We start from the raw sequence: 22,604 nt of genomic DNA, 5'->3' as shown, positions 1-22,604 counted from the left end.
AGGTTTCTTTTTATTTTTCATCTTTTCAACCCTAGGTTATTCATGAATTCTTTTGTCTATGATCGAATCATGAGCTAAACTTCTTAATTCTAGGGTTGTGGCGAAAGACTTGAAAGTTGATTTGATGACAATTATTATCTATTGATTTTCCATATTTTGGGTTGCTTATTTATTCTTGATCTTAATTGTTTGATTATCTGGCCAATAGTTAGACACTATCTGTGGTGCGCGAATTGAACTTGAGAAAGAGAATTCACGTACGTAATAAGAATAAATAGAGTTTGTTCGATTTAATCGTTTCGCTACTGAGGATAGAGATATACCCTTTAGCCCTACTTAGTTGAATACGGAGAAATAAATGCGTTCTTGTTACCTCTAATGACCATAGAGATATAGGCGTTAATAAGAATATCTACAAGGCTTGTGAGTAGTTCGAGAGAATATCATAAAGCATAATTAACCCGTCAACTAGTGACCCGAAAATAAGATAGGTGAAATTGTCGAAGATCAACTCCGGATTGTCGAAAGCCATGACCCTAGATCTTTCTCTCATCCGATAATTCTTACAATCTTTGTCAAGATAGTCCCGCATAAACAAACACCCATCACAAATTGTTTACCTTTCGATTGTAGTTTAGTTCAACAAACATCTTGATTTTCACTTTCTTGAATAGTTTCATCCGAATTTGAATTAGTTTAACGGTAAGAGAATCTAAGTCTCTCATGGGATCGATATCCGGACTTAACTATATTACTTGTACGACCACGTATACTTGCGTGTGCGTTTGGGAGCAACACTCATTAATAAGCCTCCTATAATTGGTCAAGGGCATTTTTTTTCTTCTTTCACAAAATGTGATATGCTATTAAATAATATGTGTGAATCATTTAACAGTGTATTACTGGTTGCAAGAGACCAACACATTTTGACAATGCTTGAGTCAATCAGGATGTACATGATGTCAAGTGTTGTTTCCGAAGTAAGTACTCAAAAAAGCATTAAATTAAAGAATTACCCCTTACTAGTTATATTGATTTGCTTCGCTTTCTAGAGTCACAAGTGTTTGGTTGAATAATGAATTTGAGACTGGATCTGCAGCTACAGAAACATAAATGAGATAACTTCTATCAACTGAAATAACATATTACAAGAAAGCAACAAACTAATAAGAACTATTTTCAACCTTTTTAACAGACTCTAACACTACTATTTCCATCATTTACCTTGTTGGAATTAAATTTTGAATATCTAATTTTATTGTAGGTTTCAAGTATTATTAGCGAGAGTGGAGCATCAATGTAGTCTAGTTCCTCGTTTGTGAGCTCAAAAATTATAACTCATTTTCTTACTTCTATTACATATCGTCATATTGAAACTTACCAGCGGTAGTATGTTCTAAAATGTATATTGCATATTAAACAATGTAATTAGGAAACAACACAGTCTAAAGAGCAATTGATGAGGTCTGCATTCATTTTAGCAGAAATTGACAAGCATTCCAGGGAAGATACAGGATCATTCCTCATCCAAAAAGGAGGAAAACAATATGTCCCACCATCAAGGTTACGGGAGGCGCTTTTTCAAACTAGCAAAAGAATAGGAAAGGGACCACAAGTAAGAAGAAAACAGTTGGCTCACATGAATAAGAAAATCACACCGAAGATTACGTTTTCACATCTATTTTCTTTTTAATGACTTTAAAGTTAGTTATTCTTTTGGAGATGGATAAATGTTCTTATTTTCCTGTTTAAATTGCAAGCACTTTATGCTTGCAGATTCATTGTTTACATTTATCACATAATCATCATTTTGATAGACTTTCTTTCTTTTTTACATTAAGAACCAACTAAGCTCTACCAATTTATTTTCTGCACTTCTGTGCAATTTTAATATCTACTTAAATTACTCTTTGTGATTTATAAGTTTGGCGCATTGCAACATGCCACAGAGGAGTTGGTTTTGCCTTTATCTTGTCATAATATTAAAGGCAGATGGAATCATATTTACATACATTGTTCTTAGAAGAGATAAGTAATCAGAAGTACACACATTGTTCTTAGTTTCGACAAGTTCCTCTTAAAAAAGTTTCTTCTACTTTGTCTCCTAAAACAAATTGTGAACTTGATAAGAGAAACTTTACAACTTATAGCATGTACATTAATTTCCTGCATCAGTATAATGTTCTTTCCCATTTAAAAATGATCATTAACAGTATCTTTATGAAACAATGGAGCAAATCACATAAAAAGAGCATGCTATGTGTAACAATTTGGGGAAACGATCAACATCAGATATGTCATTCTCAAGGATAAAAATGCCAGTTTTATAGTTATCAACCGTTGAGAGGAGACTTGTAGTTGCGAACGGCAGTCAGCATCGGAGCCACCTAACGAGTTGGTGCTTCCAGCAACATAACTTGATCCTTAAACCTTCTACAAATGAATAAAACTGCAACCACAAATTGACATGTCTTAGTATAACTTGGACACCTGAATATTCAGAAAACTTCTCTGAAGTTGAGGCTAATACATTTTTTAGGTGCCAATTATATTGTCTCCACAGAAAATGAGTTGATAAATCTTGCAGTGATGCCAGTAGTCCATTAGCTTCCTTCTTTGAAATTGGGGCAGATAAGATCGCCTACATGCCAAGAAAAATTCAGAAGATTGTCGATTCGATTTGGGTCTCTCCTTCAAGAAAAGATTTTGGAAATCTAATTGTTTGCAAAAAGCTATCTAATAGCTTACGAAGAGCTTTCACAAATTTTATTGAGCCAAATCTTTTTTAGGGAAAGAAATTTGCAATTCAAACCAACACTAAAAAGAATAGACCAACCAACACTTCAAAATCACATCTTCCAATGCAAAAGATACATTAGAAATCGTATTATTGGAACATCAACAAAGAATCCTACTTTTCACAGAAATCACAAGCTAGATAGAAAAAAGAATCACATATGAGAATGATCAGTTATGTTTGCTCTCAATCTTCAGTTAGAGATTCAAAAAGTTTATAGCAACGCTAATTTGAGTTAAATATTATAAATTATATTAATACTTTTCCTTATTTACAAAATATACAATTTTAATTACTACATATACCAGATTTTAGTTTAATGTGTAGTGCCTTGATTTTAGGCTTTTAATAAGGAAAGAATCTGCATTTAATAATTTTGACTTTATTGTAAGATACGATCAGTTTTTACACTTATCAAAAAATATTCTCTCTCATACGTTCAGTTTTTCACATTTATCAAAAAGGTCTTTTTTGTCTCTCTCTCTCTCCTCTCTCACAAACTCCCTCTCAAACTCCCTCTCTTCCATTTTATACTGTGTTTATAAAAAAATTTAAAAAATCTAAATTCCATTTTGTTTCCTAGTAAATATCGATTTCAACTTCCAGATGTAAAATTATACACTTTTTTCGTTGTTTCTTTGCTCATATCAAATCTTCTACAACTCTCATTGTTTTCTATTTTGTTTATTCGTCTTTCTTGTTTGAAGCACATAGTAAAAAGCTTCAAATGGGGACTTCAACTCCTAAAATCAATCGGCTTTTTCTTCCAAAGTAGAAGATTGGTCCGGAGCCATCTTTCGACTTGCATGCATTCACTCAATCTCCTGTTAAGGATGATGGAAAACAACTTATTGTTACCCCCAAAGTAGTTCAACAAAAAATGGTTACACGAAGCAAAGGCAAACGGAAGGGGAAAGAAATTTCGCTTGGAATGTCAAACGAAATTGCTTCTGATTCTGATTTTGAAGATGAAATCGCTTCTCCTTCTTCTAAGAAAAATAAGGTTGATAGTGGTAAAACATCAAATCTGAAGAAAGAAAATGAGGTTCATATTGTTTTACAAAAAGATGTTAAAAAAGGTCAAACATCAAAGAGAAACCGTGCAAAACCGAAATTGAAGGTAAAAAGCAAGTATTTATTACTTTAATTGTTGTTTATGTCCAAATTAATTGGTATGAAATTTGGATAGAATATGGTATGTATCATGTTTATATTTGGGTTTTATTATTGGTGTATGAATGTTGTATAATTTAGGTGTTTTTATTGTATATAAACCTGAGCCATATATGGTAGACATAATTTTGTTAATTTCTTGAGATTATTGTTTATCTGCGGTTATCACATACACTTTTTATACAAAGAATAATACATTCACTGTTATAAGCTTAAAATACATATACTGTACTAAGCTTAAAATACATATACTTTAATTGTTGTTTGTGGGCAAAATAATTGGTATGAATTGTGTTTAGTAAATGGTATTTTTCATTTTTAAACTTGATTTTTATTATTTGTGTATCAATGTTGTATAATTTAGGTATTTTTTTTGTATATATACTTGAGCCATATATAACAATTAATTTTTAATATATTTTCAGTATTTGTTCTCTTGTGGTAATACATATTCTTGTCATACACATTTAATATACATTCACTGTTGTAATCTTTAAATAAATATAAAGTTCTAAGGTTAATTGTGTATTATTTAATTGTTTCTTGGAAAGTTATGCATTGATATTCTTAATTTTGAGTAGAATAACATGCCTATGAAAAGGAATAAAATGCTACTATTCTAAGACCTTTTCATTGATCAGATTTTCTCATAGTTTCGAGTTTGTTTAGTAATTGTTATTTATTATATATTTAGGTAAAGAAGGTGCAAACCAGATTTTGTACTTACACCAACATCAAAGCTATTGAGCATATAAAGTTGCGATTAAAGTCTAAGAAGCAATTGCAGATGTTTAGGGAGTCCCCATTTGGATATTTTCTTGATTTACCGAATATCAAGGTTCACCCACAACTCATTCGCAGGTTGATGTATGCGGAGACTGATAATGATAGAGATGATATGTTTATCATCAAGTTGAATGGACAAGAGCTCTATTTTGGGATAAGGGAGTTTGCCATTATCAGTGGTTTGAAATGCGACATGCCGAGTGAATTTGTCTCGGACCATAATTCACCAAATAGGTTAATGAATAGTTACTTTCCCAATCAACAAAGAGTACTAAAGAGTGAGTTGATAAGTTTTTATGAAGGAAGCATTTGTGTGGGTGATGATGATCTTGTAAAAATCTCCATTTTGTATTTTATTAGCACATTCCTATTCTCAACTGAGCCTTCCAAATCTTACGTATCTAGGCTGCACTTTGACTTAGTTGAGAGTGGTGAATATAGGAACTATCCATGGGGAAACGATTGTTTTACCGAAACACTTGCTTCTGTTAGTCACCAATTGAGTGGTGATCCATCGTATTATAGGGTTGGGGCCTTTCCACTTGCTTTGCAGGTTTGGTTTTATGAATGTTGCTCGAAGGTTGATCCTTTTGTTGCTACTCGTATTCGAAACCACATTCCTCGTATTCTTAATTGGCAAACATCCCAAGATATATTGTACTTTGACTATCTGAAGAGGGGATGTTCAAAACTTATAGAATCCGTAAACAAGAACACTTTCAACATCATACATACATTTTTCATTCACTTTTAATACATTTTTTAAATTTGAATGTTTTAATAGACTTGCTAACCTGTTTGAACACACGTGTAATTTTTTGTTTTTGTTAGGTGGTTTTTTCCAATATCACACCAGCAGACGATGAATTGCCACTTCTCATTGAGTTACCTGATGTGCCACGACCACGTACTACCACAAGTGATACACCATCTGTACATGGTTGTGAGTTTGAGGCATTGAAGAATGAGGTTGTAAATGTACGTATTGAATTCACTATTTTTTTTTTAAAAAAAAAAGGTATGGAATGATTATGATTGGTTAACACATATATGGCTCATAATTTCTACTTCTTTATAGGTTCGTGAAGATTTGAAAGTATTTCAGAAGAAGGTATTTGTTAGATAATATAAATTATTAAGTTCATTATTTTTTTTCTATTGAAATAAACAAATGATCATAAATTTATTGTTTACTGTTTATTTCAGGTAGAGGATGATTTTAAACAGTTGAAGCAACACTTGGATAAATCAATATTGGACATACTTACGGAGATCAAGTTCTTACATGGCAGGCAGACGGAAAATAATGAATATGAGGTTTTTTTTTTAAAAAAAAAAAAACTTTGATGGTGGTTTCTTTATATTATTAATTCAATTTTAAATTAATAAAGCATAATTAATATACAGGGTACTGGAGGTGTTAAGGTTGTAGATGGAAAAAGAACCTATAGTGGTGACCAGAATGACAAGTATCATGACATACAAGCTGAGGTTGATGAACAAGCGGCTAAGGGTGCGGTTGGTGGGCTTGATGGAAGTGTGCCAATATCTGGTCAAGCTGCAGTAGATTTGAAGACCCAAAGTAATCTTTTAATTTCAAGTAAATTATATTAATGTCCATATTTCACATCCTTAAATAGATATATCATAGATGTATCAAAATGTGCATGAAATTTTTTTCAGTTAATATTTTTTAAACTTAATTATCATTCACATTTTTGTATGAAACATGTAGCTGGTATGCATGCTGGAATTGGTGAAGCATGTGATAATGAAAGAGATGATCTAGAAGCATTGAAGAGTCTACATGATCAAGAAGAATTGAAGATTCAAGGTCATTCTTTTGCTTGATATAAATTTCTTAGAATCGTATACTTACATTTAAATAATCATATATGAAAACTATATATAAACTGTATTAACATAGCTTCTATTTAGTAGATTATATTGGCATCATTTCTCTAGGTTTTTTCATTTTAATTACATGATAATTGAAATTACTTTGTATGAATGTATGGTCTAAATAGAGTTTTAGCTGAATTTTTCGAGTGTAGTCCATTTTGTGTTAATTATATTAGTAGGTATCATTTTCACACACATAAATCCATTCAGAAAACTGTATAAAAAGTGTAGCAAAAAAAGTTTTTAATTGTCATTTTCACACACTTACGAAGGAACTATGCTAATAGCAAGTACACTAGATCCAGGAGGTTAGTAATATTTTTTTAAAATTTATGCTTAAATTTCAATTATAAATGACCGTATTGATTGCATATTATTTTTATACAAAAACAGGTAGTATACTGCCACTAGCATATGCAATAGTTGATTCAGAGAATGATGCATCTTGGACATGGTTCTTTGAAAAATTTAGGATAGCTTTTGGTGAAAGGGAGAATATGTGCATTGTATCAGATAGACATGATAGTATATGGAAAGCTTCTGCATTAGTATATCCCGGGATGACTCATTATGCATGTATTTGGCATTTGTGGAATAATTTACTTAAGAAATGCAGGGGAAATAAAGAACAGGTCAGGAAACTATACTTTGCATTAGCTAAAGCATACACTCTTCAAGAATTTAGTGAACTCATGGGAAGGCTGGACACAATAGATAAGAAGTTGGGTGTATACTTATTTGATAGTGGGTATACATGCAACAGTGAAGAGGACATGGACGTTGACTTCAAACATTGCTGAATCTATAAACAGCAGCATTGCCAAAGCTAGAGAATTTCCAGTCTGTAAGTTAATGGATTACATGAGACAATTGATTGAAACTTGGAATGAAAAACACAGTGAAGAAGGGAGAAATACATTCACTGATCTTACCAATTTGAAATACCCACACAATTCTTCACACAAAATTTGAGAACCAACTTCAAACCCAGATTCTTCGAAGATCTCAACAATGGTAGATTCAATTTCTAGCTCAAATGGTGGAAAATGATACGTTCGCCAAAATCACATATGATACGTTTGTTGATTTATTCCATACAACCCATTTGCCAAGAAAAATGTAACAAATCTATCTACAAATTGAAGAAGAATCCCAACAAGAAATGCCAAAATCGAAGAACTAGAGCTCGATGAAGCAATGAAACTTACCATAAGAACCCTAGCTTAAATCGGGAAAAACATGAGCAGAAGAACTCAAAAATTGATACAACCAGAGCAAAATACACTCAAATTATGAATTTCTACACAAATTTTCATCTCATCATTGGATGAAGTTTAGCTCAAATAAGGTCAGGTACTACCGAAGAGAGAGTTTCTTGGATAATTTTACCAAAAAAAAAAAAGTTTCTTGAATAGAGTTAAAGGACAGTGTACTCTAATGTGAATGATGTATTTATTCTTGCCACTTGGAAGTGTAAATGATCTGGAACTAAATATAAGAATTAATACAATTGACTATAATTATTATGTATTTGTTTATTGAAAACAAACAGTTAACGTGTAAATATCATATATATCCTTAACACTTAAAACTTGTATGTGTTTTACCTAAAATACCTTTACTAACCATTAACGCTCTGTTTAGTTTTAGCAGATCCGTTAGTCATCGGACTAAAATTGCACACATTGCTTAATTGAAGGTCAAAAATATTTAGTCAGATATCATAGGGACTAAAATTGGAATTACGCATGAGTCGTGAACATTAGCATTTAGTAAAAACAGCTGATTCTTTCCTTAGTTGCTATTTTAAATCAATCAGTTTGGGAAGAAGAAACTGAAAAAGGAAATAGTATGGTACAAGTTTCGTTTTCTTTTGTCTTTGGAGCTTTACGAAATATTGACCGTAATTAAAGTTTAAAAATGATTTAGGTTCAAACTACAAAATTGAAAAAGTCCTTGTTACCAAAGAAGAAAGCTTACAAGCTTTGTCTTAATATGCTGAATCTTAAATTTCTAAATTATTTATTAAATAATTCTTTTAGTGAAACGAACCTTAATGCATGAGATAAACAAATCCATCATTGAAATGCACAACTCTAACCACTAAAGGATGTGATGCGAAGAAATGGGAGTCAAGCTCTCTTAACTTAGTTTTTTCGGGTTCGAGCCCTGGGTATAGAAAAATCCTTGTTAGGGAGCGCTTACCCCCAAATGGGGCCCTACGACGCGCGAATCTGGATATAGTCGGGCCCCAATATGGATACCGAACACCGGATGGGAAACCAAAAAAGAAATGCACAACTCTAAACAAATCCATCATTTTGTTAACTATTTAGCACGAGGGACTTTTTGTCTTGAAGTTCAAATTTGATGCTCAAGAATGCAGAACAATATTTTTAACATGAAGGACGTCATTTTTGAAATAATTACGAAAAAATATTTGTAAATTTATTTTGTGACCAATATGTCACCATACAAATGAATGCATGTCATGTGTTTGAATATACAATAGTATCATTTAACCATGGTTAATATATATATATATATATATATATATATATACACACACTTAACTATAGTAAGTTACATTGATTTAGTGTAAATATCCATTGCAAATAAGTATTTACCCAATGGTGGCAGAGTGTCATTAACATTTAACGCGATCATGCTTGTGAAACCTGTTCATACAAATGTCCGGGAATTGTCACAATAGTTGGTTAACATTGTTAATCAAGGGAAAAAACACTAGAAGAAATTAAATGTTGAAGTTTTGTGTTTACTTTGTTAAACTCATGATGGAGCACTAATTACTCTACCATCTTTTTTTGGCAACACACTTTTTTTTTTTTCCTTTTTCACAACCACCGCTTTTTAGACTTAAAGAAAAAATTTATAGAAAATTTGTCGATCTTTTTTGTAATAAATTTTGCTTAAAAGCTCAAACATCTAAAAGGAAACACTTATGGAAAATATATCTGCCACCTTGTTAAAATGGCTTGTGACAATATCTTTTCATAAATTCTAACAAATTGTGTTACAATATTTCCTCTCAACTACATCATCGTCCATTTAACTCTACTTGGAAACAATTACGTATACTCAAAATTACATACCTTTGAATTCAAATGGTATTATTCATGAAAAACTTGTCAATTTAACTGAATTCAATTACTAAGTCATAAGAATATGATTTTAAGTTGAAGTTGATGCACTTGACCATTAGCTTAATGAGTTTGATGATAATTTTTCTTAAAAATATTGTTTCAAATATAAATGCAGCTCTCTGGTAGGAAACGCGATACATGTATGGGATTTATGATAAGTATAAATATGTAGATTTTAGATACATGCATCATCATTAGTCATTTGAAGATTTTTCTATATAACTTAGAACTCATAACACAAATTCTGCGGCTTATGTTTTTGACTCAATAATTTTATGGGTCATTTCGAGTTCGGAAAAGGGCCAAATATACCCTTGTACTATTGGAAAAGGGTCAAATATACCCTTCGTTATACTTTGGGTCCAAATATACCCCTGCCGTTATACTTTGGGTTCAAATATACCCCTCGTTATACTTTGGATCTAAATACACCCCTCATTTTTTACAGAGAGACAGGTGTCACCATTTTATTGGTCTATTTTAAATTATCCTCTAATTAATTAAAACTTAACCCATAATCCGGTATCCAATTAAAAGACCCATACCCATACCCGGAAAATTAAAAGCAAGCTTCGAAAAGCTTCTTCAATGGCTGCCATAGTATATGACTGGAAGAAATAGCCGTTCCAGTCTAAATTATCATCCTGTATTTCTGAATATTTTGCTCCCTTATTGCGGGGTGACAAGCTGGAGATAGTCGTATTAAATGCTGATGGAATCCGTAGAGAAGAAATGGATCTGAGGAAAGACTGATTTCTTGTATCCTGTTCCTTAGTTTATTAGTCAATTATCAATGAATGTAATGAAGCGAATTTCGTAATTATGAAAAAATTTGCAGTTCAAACTAATTTAAACTGAAAAAGAAAGTAAGTGGCTTAGAGGGAGGGGGGAGGATTCATTGTCAGCTCCTGACCGTGGGGTGTCCTTGAGAAATTCTCTGTAGGGCTTTCTTCCAAAATGGACTTTATCTATTTGGTAAGGTTTCATCAGAATGGAAACCTTTTGTCTCAGGTTGGTGTGTTTAGCGGACAGCTTTGGAATCAGAACGGTGCTTTGATCCGGTATGCTCGCCAGTCATATACTATGGCAGCCATTGAAGAAGCTTTTCCAAGCTTGCTTTTAATTTTCCGGGTATGGGTACGGGTCTTTTAATTGGATACCAGATTATGGGTTAAATTTTAACTAATTAGAGGATAATTTAAAATAGACCAATAAAATGGTGACACATGTCCCTCCGTTAAAAATGAGGGGTATATTTAAACCCAAAGTATAATGAGGGGTATATTTGAACTCAAAATATAACGACAGGGGTATATGTGGACCCAAAGTATAACGAGGGGTATATTTAACCCTTTTCCAATAGTACAGGGGTATATTTGGCCCTTTTCCATTTCGAGTTAAACGTGTTACTTCAAGTCAAATCGTCATAACACTATGTGGGCAGGTCAAGCGAATTAGTGGAAAAGGTTGATCTATTTTTTCACCTATAATTATAATTAAAATCTAAGTTATACACATTAATAGTTTGATTTTTTTTATATTATCAGTATAAATATATTTGTATTTACGTCGCACATAACTAAAATTCTTGTACTTTTTGTGGCTGGCGCAGCCAACTGAAATGACTGCCTGTGATGATAAGTGAAAGTAAATACTACTTGATTATTCATTTCTCGCGTATCCTTAGACATACCAAACATAGTAGATAGTTGTTAAACGTCATAGACTGTTCAACATTCATCCATAATGGCATGTTATAAGGGATAATTTACATCGTGCTTATCGTATTAAAAGAAGTTGGCAATGATACTTGCAGACTGCAATACCAAATTTACTTGTATGAGTGTTTAAAAATGAAGGAGGGCAAGTCGTTTTAGATTTTTCAGAGAAGACAGTTTTAGCTTGGAAGGCTCAAATAATACAAGAATCATATACCTCCAACTCCTCTGTAACACTTGGTGTTCAGTTAAGTAACATCTCCAATGGCCACAAATAACCAACTTCCCCTGTTTGGCTTCCTATATTAGAGGAAATCCATGCATTTTTTTTAAGATAAAGAAGAGTCAAAGCAACTAATCTACCTCTTCCTAATTTCCCTGCGCTTCTTTCCCTTTTCGTCTTTCCAATATCACCATTATCCTTTCTACAAATTTATTCTTTTGATTCCTTAGAATAAAACCACCAATAAGTAATACACTAATAGTATTTCCAAAAAAATGCAGTAATCCTTTGTGCTTTTCTTCATCTTCAAGACATAAATAAATAGACAACATAAAAAGAAATAAAGAATGAAAGGGGGAAAGCTTGTTGCATTTGGAGTATCGCTCATCCTGGTTGTTGGGGTAGTCATTGCTGTTATTGTAGGCACTAATCATACCAAAAACTCTTCAGGCAACGGTGACAAGGATGATCAAGTGCTCTCTAGCACTTCCAAGTCCGTTGCTTCCGTTTGTTCCCAAACGGACTATAAGAAAGCCTGTGTGAATAGCCTCACCTCTATGGCCAACAACCAAACCGCCACCCCGAAAGACTTTATCCAGAAAGCCATTGAGGTGGCCATCCAGGAAGTTAAAGCTGCAATGGAGAGGTCCGCCTCCATTGGCAAAGCAGAGGCCCATGACCCCTTGCAAAAGATGGCCACTGATGATTGCAAGGATCTACTGCAATTTGCTATCGATGAGCTTCAAGCATCTTTCTCCTCTGTTGGTGACAGCAACCTCCACAGTATGGGTGACAGGGAAACAGAGCTCAAAAACTGGCTCAGTGCTGTCATCTCTTACCAGCAAACCTGCATGGATGGTTTCACTCAACCAGAACTTCAGAATGCCATTTCTACCTCCCTCTTAAATGCCACACAGCTCACCGACAATGCTCTTGCCATTGTCGCAGCAATCAGTGACATCCTTTCAGCATTTAATATCCCCATTGGGAACAAGACTGATACTAAATCAGCAGGAACAGCAGCATCTCGACGATTGTTAGATGCTAATGACAATGACAAGGAGGGAGCCCAGAATACAGAGAATGGATATCCTGCATGGCTTTCTAGTAGTGATAGGAAACTGCTGGCTGCAGGAACAAACAATGCCCAACCACCACCAAACGCTGTGGTAGCTAAGGATGGGTCTGGACAGTACAACACCATCGCAGCAGCTCTGGCTGCGTACCCTAAGAACCTAAAAGGCAGGTATATTATCTATGTGAAGGCCGGAATTTATGATGAATACATAACTGTAACAAAAGATCAAGTTAACGTATTCATGTACGGAGATGGCCCCCGAAAGACGATAGTTACAGGACAAAAGTGCAACCGTGATGGCGTATCTACTTACCAGAGTGCTTCGTTCAGTGAGTTTTTTCATTTTATTTTCTCATCCCCTCTTTCTCTTTCACCATAAACATGAAAATAAATTTGGGTATAGTTACAGAATAAACATTTAGAGATTGCTAAAGAAAACAAGTAAAATTCAGATAAAGAAATCTCGGTCAGAGTTGATTTCAAGCATGGACAATAGTTTTTCTTCCATTGGAACTGATTGAAATTTAATAACATTAAATATTTTCAGGTGCCGTTGGAGATGGATTCATAGGCAAGTCAATGGGATTCCAAAACACAGCAGGACCTGAGGGGCACCAGGCGGTAGCCCTCCGTGTGCAATCTGATATGGCTGCTTTCTACAATTGCAGAATGGATGGAAATCAAGATACTTTGTATGCTCAAACACATCGACAATTTTACCGCAATTGTGTGGTGTCAGGCACAGTTGATTTCATCTTTGGTGACGCAGCAGCTATCCTCCAAAACTGCTTAATTATTGCAAGGAAGCCAATGGACAATCAACAAAATACAGTGACAGCTCAAGGAAGAACTAACATTCGGGAGACCACAGGGTTTGTAATCCAAAATTGCCGCATTGTTCCTGAGCAATTACTGGAACCTGTGCGTTTCAAGATTCCTACCTACTTAGGACGGCCATGGAAGATGTACTCAAGAACTGTTATCATGGAATCTACTTTGGCAGATTTCATCCAACCTGCAGGTTGGATGCCCTGGTCTGGAAACTTTGCCCTTGACACATGCTACTATGCCGAGTATGCAAACCGTGGTCCAGGAGCCAATACAAACAATAGGGTCAAATGGAAGGGATTCAAAGTGATCACAGACAGGAATGAAGCCCTTCAGTTTACAACAGCTCCATTTATTCAAGGAAACCAGTGGTTGGCATCCACTGGTGCCCCATACTTCCTTGGCCTGAATAACTAGGTGACAGTGACAAGCAAGTATACATGGAGTAGAGCAGTAGAAAGAAGTAACCACAGCACCAATCAGCACCAATAAACTCGTAGAGATGCAAGATTCTAAATTTGTAGAATGTAAGTTTCCTGCTTTCTGAAGTTAGGGTAGCTATGAGGGTGAGAGGATGGACCTAAACTGCCATCCCTACCTTTTAATTGAACTTGATTGGTTCAACAATCAATCTATTGTATCTTATAAAAGTAGAATCAATCTACTGTTTTGAGGACTTTCATAGTATCCATATTTGTTTACATATGCCAAACACTGTCCTTTCTAGTTTTCTTCGACTCAGGCATGATTGTGCAAAATGCTGTCAATTTGTTGCCAAACAACTTGTCACTCCTAAGAGGCCATCAATGGCCAGGCATGTTCTATCACAGAGCAGTAATCAAAGATAAAGTACCCTAATAAATAAGCATGTATAAATTGATTTCAATATCATTTTCATAACTAAGGAGACTCTCCAAAGGTGCCTTAACAAACTCCTATATGATTTGCTGCTAGTTATTCCAATAATCAGCGATAAAATTATGTTGCAGGAAAACCCAACTGCTTATTGTTTGACACCCATACTAAAAGAGTGAGATCCAGTAATCAACATCAACATATGTTGAAAAGAGAGTAAATTTCTCAAAAAGTCACTCAATCTGATAAATTTATCTACTAAAGTCACTTTTCTTTATTTTGTATCAATAAAGTCACTTAACTATTCTTTTGTTTCTCTGGAAGTCATTGACTCCAGAAAGTAAGATAAAACCACTGGAAAACCTTAGAAGTCCAAAAGTTAGTGCATTGTTCATTTTTCCAGCAACTTCACCTTAAATGCACTAAAATCTGTCCAGCAACTTCACATTAGATACACCTTAACAAAGCAACAGTACACCCTATAAGCAACAAAACAGTAACCAACTGTAAAAATGCAGCTTAAGAAACAACAACATTCTTCAAAAGAACTTTCATTTTAACCAACTGCAAAAGGCAGCTTAACAGGCATCACAGCAGACCATATAAACATCCCTAATAAGCATCACTGGCAGCAAGAGAGAGAAAAAAACATGTGTCAAATTCAGTGTTTGACACATAATTACAAAAATACAATAAAATAGGACAGTTCCTAGATTATGCAAGGATTGTTGGTCTTCTTCTGAATTGTAATAACATACCCCTGCATATCTTAAAGTACTAGAGGGTCCAATAGCAGCAGGTTCAATGGTTCTAGTAGCAGCAGATTCTACTCCATGCTCATTAACAACTTCTTCAGTTGGTCCCTTGTGAACAAAACGCAGGGAAAAAAAAACAGCACTTAAGCTTCTTCTTTTTTTGGATGAAAGAGTAAAAAAGAATCAGTACCCAAGTAAACTTTTTGGATGAAAGTAGTTTTCCGATAATTTATGTTAGTTTCCGGTGTCAATGACTTTTTTTGAGAAATAAAAGAATAGTTAAGTGACTCGGAAGATATAAAATAAAGAAAACTGACTTTAGTAGATAAATTCATCAAGTTGAGCTATGATGCTCGGACTCTCCAAAAATGTTGATGCACTCGTGTCGGGTTCTCCAAAAAGGCGCTACCTTTGGAGAATCTCACACACACCCGTCAACATTTCTGAAGAGTCCGAGCAACAAAGAAGTTGAGTGACCTTTTGAGAAATTTACTCTTGATAAGAGCACAGGGACAATCTCCATATGATGGAACACTACCAATATCTACATTGGAAGATTGATAGGCAGCAATACAGAAAAACCTACGTGCCAAAGAAAACTCCAACAGAAAAGATATAATTTGAGCATAGCCTAAATCAAAGATTATAATAGAACTCACCAGTAAAATTGTAAAATGCAAGAGAGGCTTTAAAAGTAAGCTAGATATAGTTGAATGAATAATTCCAGTTCCTCTATTTGCCAAAAAACAGCTCCAGAAATAGCCGGAGCATTCAAAAAAAGAGTGAAGTTGCAAGAGGTCCGCAGAAAAAGACAAAGAAAAACCTTATAAAGCATGTTGCTATAATGCCAATTATATAGCAATGTTTCAAAATTGCAACTGCTTAAGCTAATCATAATGGGTATCAATCATCTGCATCTGAAGGTTGAGATGAGCATCCTTTTGCTTCATGTCTCCCGTTTTCTCCTGTACCGTTACCTGATGTGACCAGATTGTTTAGCCTATCCAAAACTTGCTTCGCTTCAGCCTTAGATAACAGAGCTTCCTGTACCCTAATATCGGCGTTAATCCTAGCCATAACAGCAGCATTGTTGATAGATTCAAAAGCAATTGTAGCAGCAGCAACCAACTGTTTAGCCAAATGAAGGTTGATTTCAATAGTGTTGTTATTGGCATTGGGAGTAACATGGAAGAAAGTGAAATTAGGGTTAGAACAAAGAGGGCACAAGTAGGAGGAAGGATGAGGATGAGGGACGCAAGAGATGTGAGAAATAGAAGGGCATTTTAAGCAAAGGAGACAGAGAAGGGGTGGAGGAGGGTTGTTAAGGAAGACATCGAAACAGATGGGACAGAAGGAACCTGGGTGGGAATCCAGTACGCAGGCGGTGCAAATATGGCGTTGGAGACCTCTGTAGGGGATAAGGTGGAGGATGAAAGGACGCGTGGCGTCGCAAATCGCGCAGCGGACAGCTTCAGATGGATGATCCTCATCTTCCTGCTGCACCATTAGACCGAACAATTTTTTATTTTTTTTTATTTTTTATTTTTTGATCAGGTAAAGGTTAATTAGAACAAACAATTTTGGAAGCTCTATGGCGTATTGTAATGGTAATTGAAATGTTACGTTTATTTATATGGGGACTGATATAGGAATCTTGTTGAGATTCTAAGTATCTAACCCACTCCTTGCTCTCTTATGTTCTCTGCATGCATTCATTACTCATTGAAATACATACATATTTCCCTTTTTACATGGAAAAAAATATCACATAAATTTGTTCCAGTTATCTGCAGCAGCCAGTTCTTACTACCACTTCTCTTTTCTCTCTATTCCTCTTATCTATCTTGTCACGTATAATAGACTCCACTTATGTTGGACATGATCATTGTGCTGATATTTCGTAGTAGAACCCAACACACTAGAATGCCCTTTTTTTGAAAAGTCTATTGGCGTTGAAGGTACCATTCAGTCGCCATTAGCAACATTTTTTGTGCTTCCATAATTGAAGTACTAGTAATTTTAATCATATAGGCTCATTATTAGTTTGAGCTTGCACTTTTCTCTTTCAAATTCCGTATCACTCACTATATACACTTACTTTGATATTAAGTAGTATATCGTTTTAAAAAAATTGTACGGATTAATTAGCATCCGAAAACTAGTATCAAGAAAAATGTGAAACTCATAATGATATAGCAACACACACTTGGGCAGGCGTAATGATATATGAGCCCATAGGATCAGCTAGATGTCGTCTTCTTGAAGATCTGTATATAAGGAAAAAGGGACAAATTCAGGTTTTGATCTTAAGGGCTCAAGAAGATATCTATCTCGCAAAATCTATCATTTCCAGATACAGTAAAATCAGACTGAGTTTATATTCGTTTGAGGCTTACCTACCTTTGTTCCAGCAAGTGCAGTTGGAACAGCAGGTGCGAAACAGGGAAGTTCAGCTATCTACTGCATACAATGCAATATAAATGAGTAAATACCCATCAGGCGATTTATGATTCAGTTATCTCATCAAGTCATTTCACACTAAAGAACCATATAAGGCATAAAGACAAATTCTAAGAGAGGAGGTTGTTAACTAAGCTGCGAGACTTGTTTATACTTTTGGTAAATCTACAGATTTTTTAAAGTCAACATTCACATTCAAGAAGCAAATGCTAATTCACATCAAATAAATCCTAAAGAATATTCATGTTAACTTGACATTTTATTTAACACTGAAAAACCAAAATAACTAAAACCAACGATTGATTCCATGTCCAAAGTATTCATTCCAGCAAGTTGAATTGTAGTTACAATGTTCTCATTTATAATCTATTCTTTTTTATAATCTTCCTTTGTAAAGAAGCCAATGGGAGACTTCAGCAAGTTCTGTACCAATGTTACTTTTTTTTATTACCAACCCTCTGATGCTCAAATTCAAATAACAAAAAAATTGAGGAGAGAAGTTTAAGAAGTAAATAAGGAAACAAAGAATTTCACATCATGCACATTGATCAACCAGTTATTTGAGCATCACTGAGAACAATTCATAAACAAAACACCCTATATAAAAGTTTGGATCTTCTTTTCAGGTGCTCCATCCGCTTTGTCTTATTCTCTTTTTAAGAACACTATTTCAGCAAAGCAATAAGATATGAGCAGCATATGCTTGGTCACTTCTTGTGGTATTCCTAAGTTCCCATCTCCTAAACGCGTATAGTTTCAATGCAAAAGCTGCAGCAAAAGTGATGAATGGAATGAATATATTGAATGCCGAGGCTCAACTTATTATTAGTTTTATACACACTTCTATCCAAACACGTAAATGTTCATTTACAAAATCAACTTTAGTACTTGATGCTTACCAGTTGCTTTCAATAACTAGCAAACAGAATCTAGAGTTCATACCAGTAGTCTTAGTAACTTCCTTTCACAAAGGGATTACATATACAGAATAAATATTATTGCTCGAAAAACCACTCAAGGACTGTGTCTGTATAATGGATCGCTTCTCCTCTGTTATCTTTGTTTCTCTACATTTTCAGTTTTTCAACATGAAATCTAATATTCTTAAAGAAAATCATCCAATATTTGTAATTAACAACAATCTTCCTAATGATTTGATGGTCCCTGATGTCCATATGCTTTAGATATATTTCTCACTTTTGACCATGCTGCTAATTGTTTTTGCTTGGTTTTGTTCCACATAAATAAATCAAAAGTGTAGCGAAGCTCACAAACATCAGGAAGCCCTTCCTTCTTTATCAGACAATTCTTTTTTTTTTTTTCTCATGATCAAAACTGCAATCACATCAGGGGGCGATGAAGTATGAGTCTAAAACACTATATGCAGAGCTGTCTTAGCAGATGAACTAAGATAAACTCAGTCCACCTATCAAAAGGAGTTGTTGAAAAAGGAGGAGTCATAAACTCACTAACCAGTTATGCAGAACATGAACAATCTGATCATGCAAGTCCAGTATTTTTTTTTTTTTTTAAATCAAGTAAAAGTATTTACATTCATAAACATTGCCAAAACGGCTGTATACAAAGGGTAGACCAAAAGATCAAGAATCTACAGGAAAAAAAAAATTGATTCTCTACAAGCTCCACCCGATCCTCTATACAACAAGGAACTTTCTGTTTACACCAAAAGAAAATAAGAGAGCAGAGGCTACTCCTTAACTAAGAGAAACTCGACTCTACTCCTTCAAAAGCTCTTCTATTTCTCTCTCTCCACACTACCCACATTAACGCAAGCGGTACCACGTTCCAAGCCCTTCGTCTTCTCCTCCTCCCGCTCTTCCAACTGAACAACAAATCTTTCACAGTTCTTGGCATTACCCAATGTGTGTGAAACCACCTAAATATATTCCCCCATAATCTCATGGTAAGCCCGCAACGTAGAAGAAGGTGACCCACGTCCTCCTTCTTGCACATACACCAACTGACCCAGACAACCTTCCGCCTTCTAAGATTTCCCGCTGTCAAAATCACCCCTCTAGAGGCAAGCCAAGTGAAAAATTACGCTTTTCTCGGCACACTTGGAACCCATATTGCATTACATAGGAAATCAACCTCCTCCCTAACCAAATGTTTCTCATAAAAAGACTTCACGGAGAACACTCCATTATTTCTAGGATGCAAGTGCAGTATTTATTGTACTTCCACAAATGAGTATCAGTGTTGTCAAAGGCGCGCTTAAAGCGCGCTTAAGCCCTGAAGCGAGGCTCAAAACATGTTGAGAGCTTCGCCTCCCTTTATGTGAGCTTCAGTGTCATCATCAAGGCTCTAGGACATACTTTACCTTGCCAATGAGTCTCTCTTGAAGGGGTGACACTAGATAATTCATATTTCACTTTATCATAATGTTTTTACAATTCCTTTGTCCATATATTTGTTATTCATGCTCATTATTATTAGTCTTGGACTAAACATACATAGATTTGTATTTTTTGCACCATTGCGCCTTTTTTCATTAAAGCCCACGCTTTATTTGCGCTTTGCGCTTAAAGCCCCTGCTGACCGTAGAGCTTTTTTGCGCTTTTCGTTTTTGATAACACTGATGAGTATCCAAACAAGGATACATTGATTCTACTATCGTTGGTCATTTCATGTCCAACTTATTCCATTGGAGCCCATTTTCGTTAAAAGGAAGAGACAGAAATTTGAGGCAGGTACAAAATTAAAATTAAATCTTATCATAATGGTTTAGCAATCTCTTGAGAAGTACCTAATGTTATCCCACAGAAATGATCTGCATCTCACATCATGCATAGAGCACCAGCGGAGAAAGAATAGCAAGACATAAAACTTAAAATGACTTAATCAATATGCTATTGGTTTTTTAAAGGCCATAAGTAATCAATAATACAACAGTTTCCGCTCGGTCAGATATTCATGAGAATCAATACAATATACCTACTGAGCTTGTAAATCGGAACATCATATTTTTGTTGTTGACAGAGCATAAGGGTGAAAACATATTCATCCTGCCTCAATTTTCCTTTTTTGTATGCTACACGATTGTGCACGCTCTAGGTTTAATCAGAAACAACTAAATCTTATTTTTGTATAAATATAAGAAGCACATACTCCTCAATTCTATAAAGCACATACTCCTCAATACTACATAATAGAATCTAAATTTGTAGTGTCATACTAGTATGTAAGTTTCCGGCTTTCTGAAGTTAGGGTAGTTATGAGGGTGAGAACTTGATTGGTTCAAGAATCAATCTTATAAAAGAAGAATCAATCTGCTACTTTGAGGACTTTCACTGTATCAAATTTCGAGAACAGAGCCCCGAAGGAGGTCAAATGTGGCTTCTTATATAAGAGAATATCAGGGATCAAAATTATGTCGCAGAAAAACCCAACTGCTTACACCCATGCTCAAAGATATAATTTGAGCATAGCCTATTGAAACCAAATATTATAATAAAACTCGACAGTAAAAATGTAAAATGAAAGAGAGATATTAAATACAGTTAAATGAATAATTCCAATTCCTCTATTCACCCAAAAAAAAAAAAAAAAAAAAAAAAAAAAAAGCCCCAGGAATAGCCGAAGCATTCAAAAAAAAAAGTGAAGTTGCTAGAGGTCTACAGAAAAAGAAAAAGAAAAACCTTATAAAGCATGTTGCTATAGTGGCAGTTACATAGCATTCAAAATTGCAACTGCTTAAGCTAATCATCTGCATCTGAAGATTGAGATGAGCATCCTTTAGCTTCATGAATGCCGTTACCTGAAGTATCAGATACAAGTGTAGGGTCTATCAGATTGTTTAGCCTTTCCAAAACTTGCTTAGCTTCAGCCTTAGCTAACAGAGCTTCCTGTACCCTAATATCAGCATTAATCCTGGCCATAACAGCAGCATTGTGAATAGACTCAAAAGCAATAGTAGCAGCAGCAACCAACTGTTTAGCCAAATGAAAGTTGATTTCAATAGCATTATTATTAGGAGTAACATGGAAGAAAGTGAAATTAGGGTTAGAACAAAGAGGGCACAAGTAGGAGGAAGGATGAGGATGAGGGACGCAAGAGATGTGAGAAATAGAAGGGCATTTTAAGCATAAGAGACGGAGACGAGGTGGAGGAGGGTTGTTATGGAAGACATCGAAGCAGATGGGACAGAAGGAACCTGGGTGGGAATCCAGTACGCAGGCGGTGCAGAGATGGCGGTGGAGACCTCTGTAAGGGATAAGGTGGAGGATGAAAGGACGAGTGGCGCTGCAAATAGCACAGCGGCGGCTGGAAACAGATTCAGATGGATGATCCTTATCTTCTTCCTGCTGCACCATTAGAACGGACAAGTTTGGAAGGTGGCTGCTCTATCCCTATGGCGTATTGTAATGGTAGTTGAAATGTTACATTTATTTATACGGACGACTGATATAGGAAACTTGTTCAGATTCCAAGTATCCAACCCACTCTCTTGTGTCCTCTGCATGCATTCATCGTCACTCATTGAAATACATACCCTCTCCCCCGTTGCAATTTATGTGAACCCGGAATTAGAGTTTGAGGAAAAAGAGTACATTAAACTTGTGACGTAAAATGAGACATATATATTTTATGTGGTCATTACATATAGGTAAATTATTCCAAATATGAAAAAAATCATTCTCTTTTACACGGATTATAATAAGAAAATAAATTCACTTAAATTGAAACAAAATATTTCCCTTTTTTATATGGAAATATCACACGAATTTCTTCCTGTTATCTTCAGTTCTTACTGCCACTTCTCTGATCTCTCTTACGTTCCTCCGTCTATATCGTCCCGTATTTTAGATTCCACTTACATTGGACCTGATCATTGTGAGGATATT

At 34.9% G+C, this 22,604-nt stretch overlaps 2 protein-coding genes and 1 long non-coding RNA gene across 10 annotated transcripts; 1 reads left to right on the top strand and 2 right to left on the bottom strand.

Moving 5' to 3' along the window:
• Positions 1-2,136: 2,136 nt before the first annotated feature.
• Positions 2,137-8,172, bottom strand: LOC132043125 (uncharacterized). 3 transcript variants are annotated; one of them, XR_009411673.1, is made up of 3 exons: positions 7,867-8,057; positions 2,531-2,641; positions 2,137-2,449 (listed from the first exon to the last, which is right to left on the bottom strand). It is a non-coding gene; the product is annotated as an uncharacterized LOC132043125 (long non-coding RNA). The 3 variants fall into 3 exon arrangements; XR_009411674.1 differs by having other exon boundaries at positions 2,137-2,433; XR_009411672.1 differs by having other exon boundaries at positions 2,137-2,641; positions 7,867-8,172.
• Positions 8,173-11,898: 3,726 nt separating this feature from the next.
• LOC132043122 (pectinesterase-like) lies at positions 11,899-14,086 on the top strand. Its single transcript, XM_059433604.1, has 2 exons — positions 11,899-13,170; positions 13,389-14,086. The coding sequence occupies exons 1-2, from the start codon at positions 12,111-12,113 to the stop codon at positions 14,084-14,086; spliced, it is 1,758 nt and encodes a 585-aa protein (XP_059289587.1). The 5' UTR covers positions 11,899-12,110.
• Positions 14,087-15,906: 1,820 nt separating this feature from the next.
• LOC132043123 (uncharacterized) lies at positions 15,907-22,260 on the bottom strand. 6 transcript variants are annotated; one of them, XM_059433609.1, is made up of 5 exons: positions 21,399-21,417; positions 17,676-17,739; positions 17,484-17,546; positions 16,638-16,776; positions 15,907-16,407 (listed from the first exon to the last, which is right to left on the bottom strand). In XM_059433609.1, the coding sequence occupies exons 3-5, from the start codon at positions 17,513-17,515 to the stop codon at positions 16,183-16,185; spliced, it is 396 nt and encodes a 131-aa protein (XP_059289592.1). In that variant the 5' UTR covers positions 17,516-17,546; positions 17,676-17,739; positions 21,399-21,417; the 3' UTR covers positions 15,907-16,182. The 6 variants fall into 6 exon arrangements, 4 of the variants coding, with proteins under 4 accessions (XP_059289592.1, XP_059289588.1, XP_059289590.1 ...); XM_059433605.1 differs by having other exon boundaries at positions 15,907-17,546; XR_009411669.1 differs by lacking the exons at positions 15,907-16,407; positions 16,638-16,776; positions 21,399-21,417 and adding an exon at positions 21,518-22,260 and having other exon boundaries at positions 16,841-17,546.
• Between the last annotated feature and the right edge of the window lie 344 nt (positions 22,261-22,604).

Source organism: Lycium ferocissimum, unplaced genomic scaffold, assembly GCF_029784015.1.
Source record: "Lycium ferocissimum isolate CSIRO_LF1 unplaced genomic scaffold, AGI_CSIRO_Lferr_CH_V1 ctg2145, whole genome shotgun sequence".
In the NCBI taxonomy this organism is placed as follows: Eukaryota; Viridiplantae; Streptophyta; class Magnoliopsida; order Solanales; family Solanaceae; genus Lycium; species Lycium ferocissimum.
The sequence above is the reverse complement of the archived record's forward strand: the minus strand, read 5'-3'. Positions and strand labels throughout refer to the sequence as shown.